This window comes from Pinus tabuliformis, chromosome X (assembly GCF_031772625.1).
Source record: "Pinus tabuliformis cultivar Carrire ecotype Pingquan chromosome X, CPIR1, whole genome shotgun sequence".
Taxonomy (NCBI): Eukaryota; Viridiplantae; Streptophyta; class Pinopsida; order Pinales; family Pinaceae; genus Pinus; species Pinus tabuliformis.
The window spans coordinates 949668803-949687758 of NC_142308.1; the positions used below are offsets into that span (position 1 = coordinate 949668803).

General features: G+C 40.0%; 2 protein-coding genes across 3 annotated transcripts in view; both read right to left on the reverse strand.

Moving 5' to 3' along the window:
• LOC149142837 (protein OSB1, mitochondrial-like) overlaps positions 1-18956 on the reverse strand; it is a 317711-nt gene that overhangs the window by 39961 nt on the left and 258794 nt on the right. The gene's annotated exons all lie outside the window — the stretch shown is intronic.
• On the reverse strand, positions 7375-17639 carry LOC149142838 (uncharacterized). The gene is made up of 3 exons (XM_089448547.1): positions 17543-17639; positions 8320-9684; positions 7375-8159 (listed from the first exon to the last, which is right to left on the reverse strand). The coding sequence occupies exons 1-3, from the start codon at positions 17637-17639 to the stop codon at positions 7507-7509; spliced, it is 2115 nt and encodes a 704-aa protein (XP_089304673.1). The 3' UTR covers positions 7375-7506.

An 18956-nucleotide genomic window follows, 5' to 3' on the forward strand; every position in this document is an offset into this window, starting at 1 on the left:
AGAATGTAATTTTTTGTATCAAGAATTTTTTGGTATTATTACTTGAGCATCGGTTTCATGCTCAAGGAATGTTTATTTAGAGTCCTAAGATTGTGTCTTGAAAGAAAGAACAACTATTAGTTGTTACACTTGTAAATTCAATGTTGGTCAAAAGAGTCCTTCCAAATCATCAATGAAAAGCAGCGAAATGTACCCACCAAAATTAAAGAAAGGACTCCGCTTGTAAGCATTTCATGACGTCAGCTCAATAGAGAGGATCAAGTTGGCTTATGGATGGATGAGAAAGCCTATAAATAGGCAACGATGGCACTCCCTTAGAAAGCAATTCACTCGCTCTCATTCATGCTTCAAGGATGAAGAGAAGGAGATGAAGGAGTGGCAGCCGTAGGCAATGAGGAGGGAACGTTTGCTCCCTCAATCGAGAATATCCTCAATTCTGTTCACACGTGCGGAGATCAAATCCGAGCTATGAAATCCATGTATATTGACTATTGATTAGGTTACAAGTTCGATCAAGCTATAGTCTAAAGGGACGATCCATCATCAAGGAGATCTAAGTGGTGGAAGGGCTAGAAGAGCCTTAATTCTTCTCCCACGAGTGCCCATGATCAGAAGGAGACAGCCATGATCTCGTTGTTCTTGAATAGACACTATTTCGACATCTAATATAGTGGGTCAAGCTCAAGTCAAGGAGCTATTTCATGTGTGACTGATATACTTGGAAAGTGAAGGTGCAAGGAAGCTAGAAGGAGTTGTTCTCGACATTATTTTGCTAACTTTCATCACCTTGGTGCAGACTTAATATTCAATGCGAAGTTGCAGAAGAAGATTCAGTCATTGGGTACATTTCAGTAGGTCTGTCATCTTGATGTTGAAGGCTACATTGTGTCTTTTGTTAAGGGTCTTGGAATTCATCAATAAAGATTCTACAAGAAAGAGCTCAAGGGTTTTTCCTCTCAAGATTTAGAGAGGGTTTTGCCTTGGCATGGTGCCAAAATCTTGTGTACTTGTACAATTTGATCTTCTTGTTTTGATAGCTGGTTGATGATAATAATTCATGTAAATATAAAGAGTTGAACCTAAAGAAATAATATCACAAGTAGTTATCACAGTTAAGAGAAATCGAATATCTTTAATTCCCCTTCATTTCTCAACATGGTATTAGAGGCAGGATCAACAAAAGGCGTTAAGAAGATCATCTCACTCATTAAGAAATTAGCTAGCTTCTGATCAGTTATGTCAAATTTCATTGATCTAAAGATCAAGCAAGTATGGGTTTAAGGGCAGATAGACTAGATCTCGAGTAAAGGGAGGCAAGTCTTCGACCTGTCTTCTACAGTAAGTATAGGCAATCGAGAGTGATTTGTCTGAAAATCTCGGATGGATGCACGCAGCGCAGAGTCTCAGATGAGGTCATAGTGCTATTCCTCAATGAGTATAACAATCTCCACGCAAAAATGATCTCGGTGCTCTATCCCTATAATACTCTGTCTCAAAGGCAACAATCTCAGTGACTCAAAGTGATGTTGCAGTTGTAATATGTTCATCAGTTTCGGAACAATTATGATGACATCGCATATCCTACAAGAGCATGGAGAGTATCATAACACAGTCTCGGCATTACAATGAGGAACACTATGGCTCCTAGTAACCTTAGAACATATGTATCTCGATGCCCTAACTACAACGCATTATCTTGACACCAACTCATTCGCAGTCAATTATGAATGAATCAATCTCGACATATATATATATATATATATATATAGAGTATCATAACACAGTCTCGGCATTACAATGAGGAACACTATGGCTCCTAGTAACCTTAGAACATATGTATCTCGATGCCCTAACTACAACGCATTATCTTGACACCAACTCATTCGCAGTCAATTATGAATGAATCAATCTCGACATATATATATATATATAGTAGTCATGGATATAGTCTCGGCATCATCATGTTTCGTTAATAACTGTGATCATGATCAATCTATGAAAATTATATCACTATAGCAACTGATTTATTTTTCCTACTTATTCCACAATAAGTTATTTATGAAATTACTTCAATAAACATTAAAATAAATATTGCCGCAGATATCACACCGTAATACAGAAACAAACATATGCAAAAGCATTAACACATTGACACAGATATTTTGGACAACAGTCCCCAGAAAAACCCAATGTGGGAAAACCGGTGCAACAAGGGAGGTTTTTATTATTCAGCAATTCTTCTATACAACAGGGTGCCAAACTGGCTTACCCACAAAGAGAAATAATTCTCCAGCACTTTTCCCAATCCCAGGGTCAGTCAATCTGACCTCTGCGTGGCTCTCAAACCCTCTGCATCAACCCCTACTTGACTACGTCAGCCCTGGGCCTCTCTACATCACTCACGCAGGCCCAGCAAGTGACTACGCATTCTTTTGTTGCCTCTGCGTCTACCTGAAAAGCCCTGCGTCTGCCTCTCCTGCCTCAGGGTTGATCTCCAGTGGCTGATCCTACCTCTCTGCTCCATGCTTGCTACCTCCTGACTGCTCACTAGACCACTGGTTCAATTTCTCAACTAACCCCGCTCCAGAAATTGAACTGACTGGTCTCCCTCAATTTGTTCTCCAAGTGACCCTCAAGACTCCTCTTATACTTTTCTTGTTGACAAATCAATGGCCAAGATTAAATCCCTAATCAACAGCTAAGATTAGATCTGGCTTGATCCATGACTTTTGGACCATTCTAACACAGTTTTATATTAATACACATTAATATTTTATTTTCCCTAATAAGTTTAGACTTAGGGACTCCATTTAAAATATTAATTATTTTAATATCTCCCAAATTGTTTAGAATCTGCCCAAACCCTTTCTAAGTATTGGAGATCTCATGTGTCTTAGCCTCTGTAGGAATTTATAGGGTAAGTTCCTCAGATAGAACACCAAAGGACACCGCTCACAACCAGATCGCAGATCAATACACCAGTATTTTTGACGTGGTTAAAACCCTCAAAGAGGGAAACAGTCCACGGCCTGAGCCAACGCGGCCACTTCAGGCAATTTATTAATAAAAGAATGAAAATTTACATATGTTTCTCTCATGCACGGATTACCCTACAAATGACCCTCCATGCGCTTTAAATAGAAATCATGGACCAATCGGGTGTCAAGCCACGGATCAAGTGTCGGTAATACCGAGGAGAGAATGAACCGTCGGATCACTACATATCGTGACCGTCGGATTGTAAGTTACAAAATGTACAACGGTAAAGAAACACACTTTACCTAACTCTATACTAGACCAAGTTGTACTTAACTATTTCCTATGTGTCGGAATATCCTAACATCCCCCCTTAAGAACAACTTGGGATAGGATTGAAGGATTTACAAATATGACACAATAGGAGAAGGAAGGAGGCACTAGAGCCTATCCCCCCTTAGTGACAACTTCCTGAACTCCAACCATAAATCGAAGTTTAGTGAACTTCGCCTTTGTGAGAGCCTTTGTGAAGATGTCTGCAACTTGATCATCTGTTGAACAATATTGCACTTCAAGAACATGGTCGTGAATGAGCTTTCTGATAAAGTGCATATGCAGTTCAATGTGTTTGCTGCGCTGATGTTGGACTGGATCTTTGCATAGTTGAATGGCACTTTGATTATCACACCAAAGTGTAGTCGGATGCTGTTGCTCAAAGCCAAACTCTAACAGGATCTGACGAAGCCACAAGGCTTCCTTACTAGCTTCTACGGCACCACGATACTCTGCTTCTGCTGATGAAAGAGAAATGGCACCTTGTTTCTTGCAAGCCCATGTAATAGGTCCTGAACCAAGAGTGAACACATAACCGGCAGTAGACTTCCGATCATCAGGGTCACCAACCCAATTGGAATTAGTGAAACCAACCAATAGAGGAGATGCTTCGGCACTGTAATGAATCCCAAACTGAACTGTACCTCGAACATAACGAAGTATTCTTTTAGTTGCTTTCCAATGACTTTCACCAGGGTTTTGCATGAACCGAGCAACAAGGCCAACAGCAAAGGAAAGGTCAGGACAAGTATGGGTTAGATATAAAAGTTTTCCTACAAGTTGACGGTATAGGGTAGCATCAACTTCAGGAGAAGTACAAGTGACTGAAAGTTTGACTCCAGACTGAAAGGGAGAAGGGGCTGGCTTACATTCTTCCATGTGAAAATGACGTAGAATATCACAAGCATACTTGGACTGGGAAAGGGAAATACCCTCCTTGGATTGCAAGACTTGAAGACCGAGAAAATAGTGTAAGTGTCCTAAGTCTGTCATTTCAAATTTCCTTTTAAGGCTAGACTTCACATGGTTTATAAGGTTGGGATCACTACCAGTAAGGATAAGATCATCAACATAAAGAACAAGGATGATAAGAGAGTTGCCCACTTTCTTGGTGTAGACAGTATTGTCAGAATGACACCTAGAAAAGCCAGATTCTAAAAGAAAGCTATCCATTTTGGCATACCAAGCCCGAGGAGCTTGCTTGAGACCATAAAGGGATTTCTTAAGTCGACATACAAGGTTGGAGTCTGTTTGTATGAAGCCAATGGGTTGTCCATATAGATTTCTTCATGCAAGTCTCCATGCAAGAAGGCAAATTTAACATCCATCTGATGGACTTCCCATTTGAAAGAGGCAGCAAGGGAAAGAACAAGGCGGATAGAGTTCATTTTGGCAACAGGGGAGAAGGTTTCAGTGTAGTCAATGCCTTCAACCTGTGACAAACCCTTAGCAACAAGACGAGCTTTATGTTTATCAACTTTCCCATCTGGTCCATACTTGGTTCTGTAAACCCATTTGCATCTAACAAGTTTTCGTCCCTTTGGTAGAGGAACAAGATCCCATGTATCATTTGCCAATAATGAATGATATTCTTCATTCATAGCTGCTTCCCAATCTGGATGGCCTGAAGCTTCTGCAAAGGTGTCAGGATCATAATTTACTGGAGCTTGAGCCAGTAAAGAAGAGGCTCTCTCGAACTGAGAACGTGTGTGCTGCATCTCGAGTAGCACGAACCCATTTTGGAAGCTCAGGAGCTGAAGGAGGATCCTGAGATGGTGGGGGAGGATTGTCATCCTCACTCTCATCATCTGAAGAAGAAATGTTTTCAAAGGTAGAAGAGATAGGGAGAGGTGGCACATCTGCCGGACTAGGCTCGCAGGCCGATATATTTTCATCAAATTTTACATCTTTTCTAATGATAACATTTTTGGACTTAAATGGAATAAGTCTATAGCCTTTGACATCTTCAGAATATCCAACAAAAGTACATTTTTCACTCTTAGGTTCTAAAGCTTTATGCTTTTCATTTGGAATATGGGCCCACGCTTCACTTCCAAAAACACGAAAGTGACTTACATCTGGTTTGATTGAGCTCCATGCTTCTTTTGGAGTGATATTCTTTAAAGCCTTAGTAGGAGTGCGATTTATTATGTAATTTGCACAGTTAATTGCTTCTGCCCAAAAACTAAGACCAAGTCCTTTAGATTGTAGCATACAATTAGCCATTTCCTTTAAGGTGCGATTCTTCCTTTCAGCTACACCATTTTGTTGTGGAGTATATGGAACAGTATGTTGCATTTGAATTCCATTCTCAGTGCAATAGTTGATGAATGTGTTTTTAACATATTCTCCGCCATTATCAGATCTTAACATAAGAATTTGATGTCCAGATTGTTTTTCAACAAAGGCCTTGAAGGCCAAAAAAGTGTTAAATACTTCACTCTTGAGTTTTAAGAAGTATACCCAAGTGCGTCTGGAGAAATCATCAATGAAAGTTAAGAAATACTTGCAGCCAGAGAATGACACAATGGGGAGTGGACCACATAAATCACTATACACAAGTTGTAAAGGGGCTGAGGCGTGCCAAGAGGCACGTTTTTCAAAACTGTCCCGATGATGTTTTCCGAGTACACATCCGGAACAAACACCATCTCTGCAAGATACCATAGGAAGACCTGTCACCATATTTTCTTTACGTAGATGCTGAAGGGAGCGATAGTTTAAGTGACCAAATCGCTCATGCCAAAGTTTGCTCACTTCATCGTTATGAGCAACAAATACTGAGGGAAGATTTGATGACCCAAAGTTGTGAAACTTATACAACCTTGTAGAATCATCAGCAATGCCAGTAGCCAAAATCTGTTTAGGATCTCTTAAGTCCTTGATTACAACATCATGCGGTGAAAATTCAACGATTTTACCTTCACCTGAATGAGTTATCTGATATACAGATAGAAGGTTGCAGGATAAGGTTGGAACACATAATACATCATTAAACTGACCATTGTCTAGATGAACAGTTCCAGTCCCTACAACATTAAGAGATCTATCATCACCAACATATATATTTTTGGTGTTACAATCATTTAAAGAAGAAAACATGGCTTTGTTTTTGGCCATGTGATAAGAAGCTCCAGAATCAATGAGCCACTCATGAGAATGAGAAGAAGAAGATACATTTAACGCATAGCCAGACCGAGATGCTTGACAACCACATGCAGAAAGTGTCATTCCTGAAGATGAAGTTGAAGTTGAAGATTGCCCCAAATGGATGTTATGCTTCTTCATTGCTACTTCCAAGGCTTCCATCTTCTTAAAGCATTTTGATTCTAAGTGGCCATCTCGATTACAAAAATTGCAATGTCTATCAGTCTTCTTCCCTTTGTTTTTATTTGTCTTATCATTTTGTTGAAATGATTTTTCATTTTGGGGCTGAAATTGCTTAGGACCCTTGTTTGGTTTAGGACCATTCTTTTTAGGATATGACTTCTTAGGATTCTTTGAATTTGGTTGTTGCTGGGCGGCTAACGCTTTCTTGGAAGAGTTTCCAAGATTAAGAAGACCAAGGTGTAAGAGTTTTTCTTGTTCTCTTATTAAAGAATCACAAAAAGAGTCAAAGGAAGGGGACTTGTAGTCTGTTCCTTGAGAAATGAAGGCTTCTCTTGTAGAATGGAAGGTGGAAACAAACACAGAGTAGGTTGGTCCCAACTTTGTAAGAATGGAATAAATAAGGTTACTATCTTCTTTCTTAACTTTAACACCTTCCAAGAGATATCTAAGGGTCTTGAACTTGGACAAGAAATCTTCAATGCAAGAAAAATTATTAGGGTCCAATGCAATGTTTTACAACTCGGACTCGGCCGAGGATCGACTCCGACTCGGTAATGACTCGGCCGGCTCGATTTCAATGACTCGGTCGTTGTAAAAAATACATTAAATATCTATTTTTTTTATAAAAAAACATAATTTTAAATATTTTAAACATAATTTTAAAGATTTTCATTCAAGTTTCCAAACACACAACATTATAATATACATGGAAGACAACATATGATCAAAGTAGGCTCATGAACCAATCCATTATATCAAAATGGTACGGTGGTACCCAATGGCAATAGTAAATACATAGTCAACTGTAGTCTGTCATACATGATCAAAGACTCAAGAGTCAAAACAAAATACAAATAACCAAGGAGGCTAGTAGCTACTGCCAGAGGAGCCAAGATCATCTCGACCAATCTCTGGATCATCATCATTAGAGTCAGACAAGGGGCCCCATGGCTCCTCCTCATCATCATCGTCTCCAACTGCAACTGTAGAAGTGGTGCCAGTACCACTAGGCTGTGCAGCAGATGCAAGCTGAGATAGAGTACAAATGCGGCTGCGCTTCTGTCGTGGCTGAGCAGAGGAAGGCGAAGCACCTACAACTGGAGTCCTACTAGCTGGCTGTGAGACTGAGGCTGGTGGATCGGGATCTGCATTCAACTGAACAGGCTGCAGTGGATGTGCAACATCAAGTTGATCAATCTCAAGATCCTCATCAGGATCAAACTCTGGTAGACGACTCTCCACTACCCAATCTGATGTTGGATCAATGTCTTCCAACACAATGGGATCTGAATCAGGTCTTTTGTTCAGCAATTGGTTCCGTCTGAGCCGAAGGTTGTATTGGACAAAAACTAGATCATTCAACCGTTTTTGCTCCAAACGGTTTCTCTTCTTTGTGTGAATCCTCTCAAAGACAGACCAATTGCGCTCACACCCAGATGCACTGCAAGTTTGACTCAAAATACGAATTGCAAACCTTTGCAATTCAGGGCACTGGCCACCAAAGGCCTCCCACCATTGTGCTGCAAAAAACATAGGAGTGTAATGAATTATGAGTTAGATGAAGGCTGAAGCTCAACAAAATTACAAATTATATCTAACTTTCAAATTATAAATGATTTAACAAACTTTAATAAAAAAAGTAAAACCATTAAGAAATTGAAAATTGAAATTTTTGTTTACCTGGCTCATCTGCTTCTCTTGCAATCTTTGCTAGGTTCTTCCCAAAGGTACCTGTTGCATTGCTGAAGGATGTGACCTGCTGATGTATCAGCAGCTGATCAGACTCCGATGGGACCATGCGCTCAATGCAATCAACCAGTCCATCTCTGACCTCCCCCCTCAAAGCTCCTGACTCCTTAGCTTTATAATGATACCGTGGGTTCAAAAAATACCCAGCTGCATGTATAGGGCGATGGAGTTGATTGTTCCATCTTTCATCAATGATTGCCCAAATGGGCCCATACTTTGCCACTCTATCCTTGTATGCTGTCTTTATTTGCTCCTTTGCTTGATCCATAGCCTCATAAATGAAGCCCATAGCCAACCTTTCCCCATCCACCAACCGCAACACCTTAACTAGTGGCTCAGCAAGCTTCACAATCTCTGCTGCCTTTCTCCAAAAAGTTTCATCATGGACTTTCCTTTTCAATTCTCTGCCTTCTGGTTTGTTAGACCAACTGCTTTGATTCCAGTCATCACTGGAAAACATCTTTTGCAAGTTTCTATGTTGGGAAAGCATAGATTGCAATGTCAAAAAATGTGTAGCAAATCTAGTGATGGCAGGCCTAATAATATCCTTGCCTCCAGTGTGTTTCCTCATGAGACTCAAAACCAGTGTATGATTGTAGATAAATTTTGTTATGCTTTTGGCATTATCTACAGTGTTTCTGACCCAATCTAATTTTCCAATATCCTCAAGCATGAGGTCTATGCAATGTATGCAATGTGCAGCGCATGGGGTCCAAAAGATGGTCTTGTGTTTTTCCTCTAACAGTCTACCAGCAAGAACATAGTTAGAGGCATTGTCTGTGATGATTTGAACAACATTAGCCACCCCCACATCCTGAATAACCTCATCCAATAGCTGAAACAACAAGTGGCCATCTTTTACCTTATCAGATGCATCAACTGATTTTAAAAACATGGTTCCCTGTGGGCAGAAGACAAGAAAGTTTATGATGGTACGGTTTCTTTGATCAGTCCATCCATCTGACATGATGGTACACCCTGTTCTTGCCCATGATTCCTTGAAATCTTGCAAATACTCATTAATTGATTGAATTTCTTTCTGCAAACGAAACCCCCTTAGCTCTTGCATAGTAGGGCCTTTGAAGCCTTTTCCAGCAGCATGTATGGCCTCAAACATAGGCTCATAATATGGTGAACGAGCAGCATTAAAGGGGATATCAGCATCATACCACCATCTAGCTATGTAGTCACAAGCAGTCTCCCTCAATTCTTTCTTCCAATGGTCATCTAAAGTGGGCTGAGCAAGACATTTACTAATACTAACTTCAGGACCATGTGCATCTGATGGAGAGGAGCCTGAGTGAGTGAAAAAACTTTTGATAGTCCCATCACCCTTCATTCTACCCTTTCCCTTATCTTGAACAGAAGCAAAAGAGGGAGGAACATAACAGAAAGGGTTTGATGCATCAGTTTGAGGGATAGAGGAAGAACTCTCAAACTCATAGTGGGGGTTGGCAGCCATCATTCTTTGTATCTCCCTCTTCCTCCCAATTTCAGCCTGTATCTCTTTTTGCCTAGTCTTTTCTTCTTTAAATTTTTCAAAGCTTTCCAGCAAATTCTTTCTAATCTCCCCAATTTGATCAAAGGCACATGCAGTAATATTGCCTTTAATCCCTACCAAGTGTTGTTTCAGCCTATGAATCCCCCCAGGACCTGAGTTAATTTTCCTATGGCAAAACTTGCAACACATCTCATTATCAACCATTTCAACATATGCCCAAGCAGGATCTTTTGCTCTAGGTGCCATTTTTTGACTAGGAAAACAATCTGAAAATGAAAAAAAAAAAAAAATTGATTCAATGTTCATTTATTTGACTAAAAACACTCTCTAAGCTATCTTGATATGCACCTAAAATTTACTAAGTAAAAACAGATTTATAGAGGTGGAAAAAAATACCTCCAGGCACAAACTGCCTCCTCAAGCTTGCTCCAAGAATCAACTCCTCAATGTTGCTCCAAATGGCTGCCCAAGAAGCTCCTCACTCCAGCTACAATGCTCCTCCAAGACTCCTCACTGCTGCTCCAAAACAAGCTCAAGAACTGCTCACTAACTCTCAAAGAAGACTCTCACTCAAATGCATAAGACTGCTGTGAGTGAAATGAGAGCATTTGGCTGTCTTAAATAGAGTTTGGGAGGGGGAAATGGACCCCAAAAGCATTTAACAATATTCCATTACCCTTTGGAATCCACAAACCCTACTTAACTTTACCAAATATCAGCAAAAAAATGAATTTTTTTTATAAAAACCGCTGCCCAGCCGTCCTTTCCATGACTCGGTCGAGTCAATACGGACCCGGCCGGGTTGACCGAGTCAGCTATGACTCGGCCGAGTCATTGGATGACTCGGCCGAGTCATAGCTGACTCGGTCAGCCGAGCCGGGTCATGGGCCGGGTCAATGTTTTGGCTTGTGAAACGGTCCGAAACGGCCGTTTCGGTTTCAACTCGGCCGTTTCGTAAAACAGTGGTCCAATGTAAGCAACTCATTTTCAAGTTGATGGGCTCTAAGTTCATTTTTAATCCCAAAAACTTTATTGATTTGTTTCATTGCTTCATGAGGAGTATCAAGTTCTGCAATATGGAATCTAAGATCTGGAGAAATAGACATTCCTATCAATCCATGTGCTTGATCGTGCCTATTTTCCCATTTAGCAGCTTTATCTTCCTCCTTCGGTTTCTTTTCTTGGCCTGAGGCTATTCTGTAGAGACCTTTACTTCTGAGTAAATCCTCAATGTAGGACAACCATTGGAAGTAGTTAGTGCTGTCAAGGGTAACTTGGTATTGACTTTCCATTTCAATAGAAACTGAAGGTAAAGATGTTGAAACTAAGTGTTCCAATGGATAGATCTCGAAAAATTAGGCTGGTTTAAAAAAAACGGCTTTGAAAACGGCTTCCGGATGAAGAAGTTATGGCTTTTTGAAAAAAAGTTGTTGAAGTTGCCGACGAAGTGCGGGAATGTGCGGAAATGAAAAAGTCCGCCCCCACAAAATGGAGACTTGAACCCAAGACCTCTACTCTCTTAAAATAGCTTTGAACAAATTGAGCTATACAAAAAATTTGAGAGAGAGAGAGGGGGGGGGTGCTTTGGGCTGCGTGCTTGCTTTGAGAAAGCTCTTTTTCCCCACAAACAAAAAACAAAAAACCCAACACGGACATGCAAAGAAAACGAACCTTACGGCTCGAAGTTAGCTTTAGTCGAAAAAACTAAATATTTTCAAAAATGAACCTTGCGGCTCAAAGTTAGCTTTAGCCGACAAACTAAATATTTTTCTCAATGTTTCTGATTTTCCGAGATCACACTAAGGTGCAGGGAAAAGAGCATACGCATGAGAAAAATCCTTCCTTTCTGTTTCTGATTTGCCCAGATCGCACAGAGTCGCAGGGCAAAGAGCATACGCAGGAATGAAAGGTATAGATCCGGTTAAAAAAAAGCTAAATAAACCGAAACCGAAATAAGCAGAGAGAAAATAACAGTAAACTGCAAATAAACACTGTATACCTCCAGATCTTAAAAATGACGTAGTTAGGGCTACCGGAAACCTTTTCGCGTGAAACGAAAGGGGTTCCTCACTAGAACAGATGCTCCCAACACAACAGAGCAGTCCTCTCGGCCCGAAAGCAGTCAGAAACAACATATCTAGGAAACAGCAGTCGGATGCAGTTCTACCGACTTCAGATTTGGATCACCAACGGACGCGGCCCTCAAGTAGCTCTGATACCATGTAGGAATTTACAGGGTAAGTTCCTCAGATAGAACACCAAAGGACACCGCTCATAACCAGATCGCAGATCAATACACCAGTATCTTTGACGTGGTTAAAACCCTCAAAGAGGGAAACAGTCCACGGCCTGAGCCAACGCGGCCACTTCAGGCAATTTATTAATAAAAGAATGAAAATTTACATATGTTTCTCTCATGCACGGATTACCCTACAAATGACCCTCCATGCGCTTTAAATAGAAATCATAGACCAATCGGGTGTCAAGCCACGGATCAAGTGTCGGTAATACCGAGGAGAGAATGAACCGTCGAATCACTACATATCGTGATCGTCGGATTGTAAGTTACAAAATGTACAACGGTAAAGAAACACACTTTACCTAACTCTATACTAGACCAAGTTGTACTTAACTATTTCCTATGTGTCGGAATATCCTAACATCCCCCCTTAAGAACAACTTGGGATAGGATTGAAGGATTTACAAATATGACACAATAGGAGAAGGAAGGAGGCACTAGAGCCTATAGCCTCTCCACCAATTTTCGTGGTTAAAGCACATCTGATGCTACCTCAAATCAACACAATCCAGGGATATCAAGGAACAGTGACAAAGGTTTTATATGATGCAAAGGGCTGCAGTCTTGGTATAACAAAAGGGAACAATAATAACCATGGTAGTCACAGTGTCGACGGAATGATGATGACAAGAATCATGATCTCATAATGTTACATGTCATCTCAATCTACAATAAGGTGCAGTTGATCTTGTTCTTGAAGATCATGTTCTCGATGAAGGTATAGAGATCACCTTGGTGGTAATCTCTGGAGTAGTCATGATGTAGTAGTAATGTTGTCAATGATACGAACGCAGTAAAGATCTCAATAACGCAGTAGTAATGTTGTCAATGATAGGAAGCAGTAAAGATCTCAATAATGCAGCAGCGAAGCAATGATGAAGATCTCAGTAGTGATGGAGAAAAGGGTTGATGCCTTGATCTTCGAATGGCAAAAAGTGTCAAAGGTCATGGTCTACTCCAATTACTGCCAACATGATCCAGGTGAAGAATTCATCTTCACATCTCAAGTAAGTATTTTCATCAATCACTTTTTGAAATGACTTCATAATTGCAAGAAAATATATAGGTTGTGTGGGTCGACAAAGGTTCTTGCATAGAATAAAAAGGATTGACAAAATCATTATGGAAAGAGAAGTCAGCGAACAGGTCTCCTTTGAATTCATGAGAAGGAAATCTTAAAAGTCCTCTCATCTCTATGTAGCAAGAGAGGAGAAAGATAAGAAATTCTAGAAGAGGTACTCTCTGAAATGCAATAAAGAAGAAATGTCTTCATAAGATCTCAATTGTGAGATCCGGGTAATATGATGAAATAATGATCATCATTGATATTGATATTGATAAGCAAGGTAACAGTTATCCATGAACAAGAATGTTACTTCAATCAACAGTTTGTGCTCTCTATGACAGATAGAGAAAGACATGTTGAAAGGACTAAAATAAGTGCAGAAAAGAAAAGGGAAGATTGACAAGACAACATAGTACTATGGAAGAGGAGTTGATATCGCTAGAATGGTGAAGAAAAAGGACCAAGGAAAGAAGGAGTAGCAGACCTCTAAGTGAGATGGTGTCCTCACAAAAGGTTCCTATCAATGGTTTCAAAATCCCTTTCAAATATGACCATGATAATAAGATGCATTATGACATAATGGAAACATTGGAAACAAAAGCTCGTACGATCACCATGGAAATCATGAAGAACAGAAATCCATGGCAGTCGAAGCACATAGCTCTTGGAAATCTCATTGAAGGAAAGGAATAAGTCATCTAGGACAAAGGAAGTATTTGTCAGATGGGGATATCCCTGATCTTGAAGATTCTCAGATGGAAATCTCAGCAGAGGATCCCCTAAGACTGGGAAGGCAGTGAGTGCTTCATCAGGAATTCCAACTTATGGAAATCATGAGATGAAGAACTAATGACATGATAAAGCAGATCCGTTCAATCAAGAAAGCTGTTCAAAATAGCCTAAAGGGAAAATGAGGTATGTATGCCTATACTTGTATTTGTATTTGATATCACAATATCATGATGTATGGTTGCAAGTAAAATGGATCAATCATGATCAAAAGGGAAAGGATCTCCTCCTCTGAAAAGATGCAGAAAAACATAAGTCAAACTACATGAAATCAATATGTCCTCATATGAAGTATGAGGTAGTTGATTACAACTGAAGAACTCTGAGACCTCCTGGGAATTAAAGACGTGAGGATGAAAGAGATCGTGAAACATGCAACCATGATGAAGGTAATCAAAATCCAAAGGATCGGGAAATCTCTCAGAAAGATGTGAAGACTCTAATGGAAAATGAAGACCCTTGACAACAGATATCATTGGGAGATGTGTAAACATGTATGCAGGATGTTGATACCTACAAGAAGATGTCACTAGAAAAGGCCATCGCCAGAAAGGTAATATGTGATTTGTTTTTGGTTTCTGACCTCTTGGATAAAGTCTAGGTATGTGTGCAGGGCCATGGTAAGAAGAGTTGTGAAGGATGTCACAACTATGTACCTCGTGATCTAGAGTAATCAACGTTAAAGGAAAGGTGAAGATAGATGGCCTTATGAAGAAATCCCTAGATGTCGAGCCATGGACGATACTTTCTCGAAAAGAAGGAATGACATGACAAAAGAATGTGATGGATGGCTGAACCCTACATGTAAAGAAATTGATGACATTGAAGTCTTGGATCATCAATCAACTACAAGACCCTATAAAGCACTGATGATTGAGTTCCTGGGTAAGAGGGAGCTCTGGGAGATTCCTATGAGTAAAGGAACTCAAGCAAGTTTCTGAGTGAAGAGAAACATGGGACTCGTCCCTGGATAAGAGGGAGAGTTAGACATGACATTCTTGTCTTCAGTTTGGAAGAAAGAATGGAGGATTGAGTAATCATCTGGCATCCGACACTCTTTGAGGATGTGGTAGGGCATCCAAGACAAAAGTGGACAAGAGAACCGATATTCTTGAGGGTTCGGAACCCATGATGAGAATAGTCCTAGTAGGGCATACTCAGAGAACACTCGGATGGGTATGACCCTAAGAGATACAATGACAAGTGTGTCTATAAGTCATTGGTCTCGCCAACATTGTGCTCTGAGCTATTTGAGAGATAGAGTGATTAGTCAAGGCCTTCCTACATGGAAATAATGTTGGTTAAAGTGATGCTAGAACAGATGGATAACTAATCTGACTCTTTGCTTATGAGGACTCTTGTATTGAGAATGTCCATGTACCATGTATGTATGACCACCTCCCTAATTAAGAGGGAGTGTAGAAAATAATGTAACTAGGTTCAGTCTTCATCATGTAAAATATTGTAATAATGTAATTTTTTGTATCAAGAAAAAATTTTGTAATATTACTTGAGCATGGGTTTCATGCTCAAGGAATGTTTATTTAAAGTCCTAAGATTGTGTCTTGAAAGAAAGAACAACTATGAGTTGTTACACTTGTAAATTCAATGTTGGTCAAAATAGTCCTTCCAGATCATCAATGAAAACCACCGAAATGTACCCACCGAAATTAAAGAAAGGAATCTGCTTGTAAGCATTTCATGATGTCGGCTCAATAGAGAGGATCAAGTCGGCTTATGCATGGATGAGCAAGCCTATAAATAGGCAACAATGGCACTCCCTTAGAGAGCAATTCACTCACTCTCATTCACGCTTCAAGGACAAAGAGAAGGAGACGAAGGAGTGGCAGCCGCCAGCAATGAGGAAGTTTTTTCCCTCGACCGAGAATATCTTCAAGTCTGTTCACACGTGCAAATATCAGACCCGAGCTAGGGCATCCATGCATATTGACTATTGATTGGGTTACATGTTCGATCAAGCTACAGTCTAAAGGGACGATCCATTATTAAGGAGATCGAAGTGGTGGAAGGGCTAGAAGAGCCTTAATTCTTGTTGCACGAGTGCCCATGATCTGAAGGAGACAGCGATGATCTCACTGTTCTTGAACAGTGACTATTTCGGCAACTAATATAGTGGATCAAGCTCAAGTCAAGGAGCTATTTCATGTGTGACTAATATACTTGGAAAGCAAATGTGCAAGGAAGCTAGAAGGAGTTGTTCTCGACATTATTTTGTTGACTGTCATCACCTTGGCGTAGACTTACTATTCAGTGCAAAGTTGCAGAAGAAGATTCAATGATTGGGTACATTTCGGTAGGTTTGTCATCTTGATGTTGAAGGCTACATTGTGTCTTTTGTTAAGGGTTTCAGAATTCATCAATAAAGATTCTATAAGAAAGAGTTCAAGGGCTTTTCCTCTCAAGATTTAGAGAGGTTTTTGCCCTGGCATGGTGCCAATATCTTGTGTACTTGTGCAATTTGATCTTCTTGTTTTGATAGCTGGTTGATGATAATAATTCATGTAAATAAAAAGAGTTGAATCTAAAGAAATAATATCACAAGCAATTATCACAGTTAAGAGAACTCGAATAGCTTTAATTCCCCTTCATTTCTCAACAGGATCAATAGTTGGAACTCGAGCACTGGCACTACTACTGGATGGTGAGTGTGGCATGGTGGTTGGTGCTTCATCATCATCTCTCAAAAGTCTTACTTCCAATTCTTCAAGATGTGTAGTGCAATCCTCCAAATTATCATCCTCTGGGTTGTTGTCCCAAATTTTATATGTTGGATCCTCATAAGCCCAATCACAATAATGAGTCAACAACCTCAAGTTGTAGTGCACATAAACCAAGCTTTCTACCCAGTTTTCATTGAGTTTGTTTCTTCTCACATTATGTATGATGTTGTAGGTGCTCCAACACCTCTCTATAGAAGAAGTATTTACAACCTGTGAGAGAACTTTTTTGCCAATTTTGGCAAAATTCCCATACCACCATATGCTTCCCACCATGTGAGAGCATCAAATATGTCTCTATCTTCCATTGCATGCAAAGAACCAAACAAACCAGTGCAACTGAAGGATCTGCCTAATTCAAGACGCAAATTAGCACACTCCTCCTTGTCAGGGACCAATTTGTCTAATGCTTCCATATATCCTTTAGATACCTCTGGATTTGTATGGGGTTTGATCCCAACCCCACCCCCAGGTGCAGGGTGGCCCAACCAAGATTTAAGAGTAGTATTTTGGCAAAAGGATATATGCCAAGGCATGTAGTGGAACATTAAGTTTATTCCACCGTGCACACACACAATTTTGAATCATTGTATACAAGTTGGGATCATTTTCCTGAACAATATTTTTTATTTCCCCCAACATGCTATCCATCTGCTCATACACTTCCCCAATCATTGGTTTATCTGTATCTGCAAAACGAATCATCCTATAAATGGGCTTGGTGAATTGCAATACTTCCATCACACGTGCCCAAAACAGACCATCAAGAGCGGTCTCCTCCACTTGTTCAAAACCTTGTTCGTCAACTGCATTTGAAGCCCTGTCCTTTAATACCTTCCATTGTTGACTTGATACCATGCTAGCCAATGACTCTCTTACCTTCAAAAGGCCCCTGAAGGTGAGCTAATAGCTATTAAATCTAGTCTTTGCAATCTTCAACAGTTCCAATCTTGAGTGACCGCGAAAAATCCCATGGGTATTGCTATGATTTGTAATAAATTTTATCATTTTTTTTACTCTCTTGTACAAATCACCAATCCACTTGTATTGATGGTTTTTGTTCTTACTAATATCATGCATCAAAAGGTTCATTGTGTGAACCAAACACACAGACCAAAATATGTTGGGGTATTTATCCTCAATAATTGCTCTCGTTGCCTTACAATTAGCAGTATTATCAGTGATGACTTGGATGACATTGTATGGCCCAATACGTTCAATTGTTTCAAGTAATGGTTCTGCAATGTTGATGGCAGTCTTGAACTTGTCTGAGTAATCATATGTTGAAAGGAAAATGGCACCATTAACAGGCACAACAAGAACACTTATCAATGGCTTGCCTTTTACATTTGTCCATCCATCATATACAATGGACACCCATGCTCATTCCAAGAATTTGTCATTTTACTCAAAGGATGTGTATTTTTTATTTTGCATGATCAAGTCCAATGGTTCTAGCCTTGTCATACCCATGGCTCTTGTATCCTTTGGGGTCATCATTTATGGCAGAAACCATTTCATGCTAATAATGTGAGAAAAGAACATTGAATGGTATCCCACATGCATAGAGAAACCGATAAATTTTTGAATTCACATCATTCCTACACCTTTCGTCAAGGAAATTTGATATGGTTCTATGCCTTAGAGAGATGTTTGTTCATGTGCCTCCATATCCACTGCCATGGGAGGATGTTGATGGAGTTCTTTGTGCATGTGATTGTGAGCTATGTCCAAAGAAACCCTTTGACTTTTTAGATCTATATTGGGCTTCCTCCTCTTCCCTTGTGTATTTGGCTCTATGTGTTGTTGACACACTTACACAAGCTTTGGTTCATATTTGTTTATCTCCATCCCATGGCCTTTTCCCACAGAGGTACCTTCTACCATAGGTGTATGAACCTGTGTAAGTGTTTTTGCAATGGGGGCATGTAAATTTAGTGGTTCCACCCCATTTCCCTGCTTCAGGCCAAAAAACATATTTCCACAATGGGGTTTGGTCTTGTTTCTTTGTTCCCTCATCATCTACACTCTCTTCCTCCTCACCAAGGTACTCCTCTCCAAGGTTTTCATCAAATCCACTATAACCCACTTCTTCATCCTCTTCATCATGATCAAACCTCCTTCTGCTCTCCAACACCATAATAACAAAAAAAGAAACCAACAACAAGAAAATGC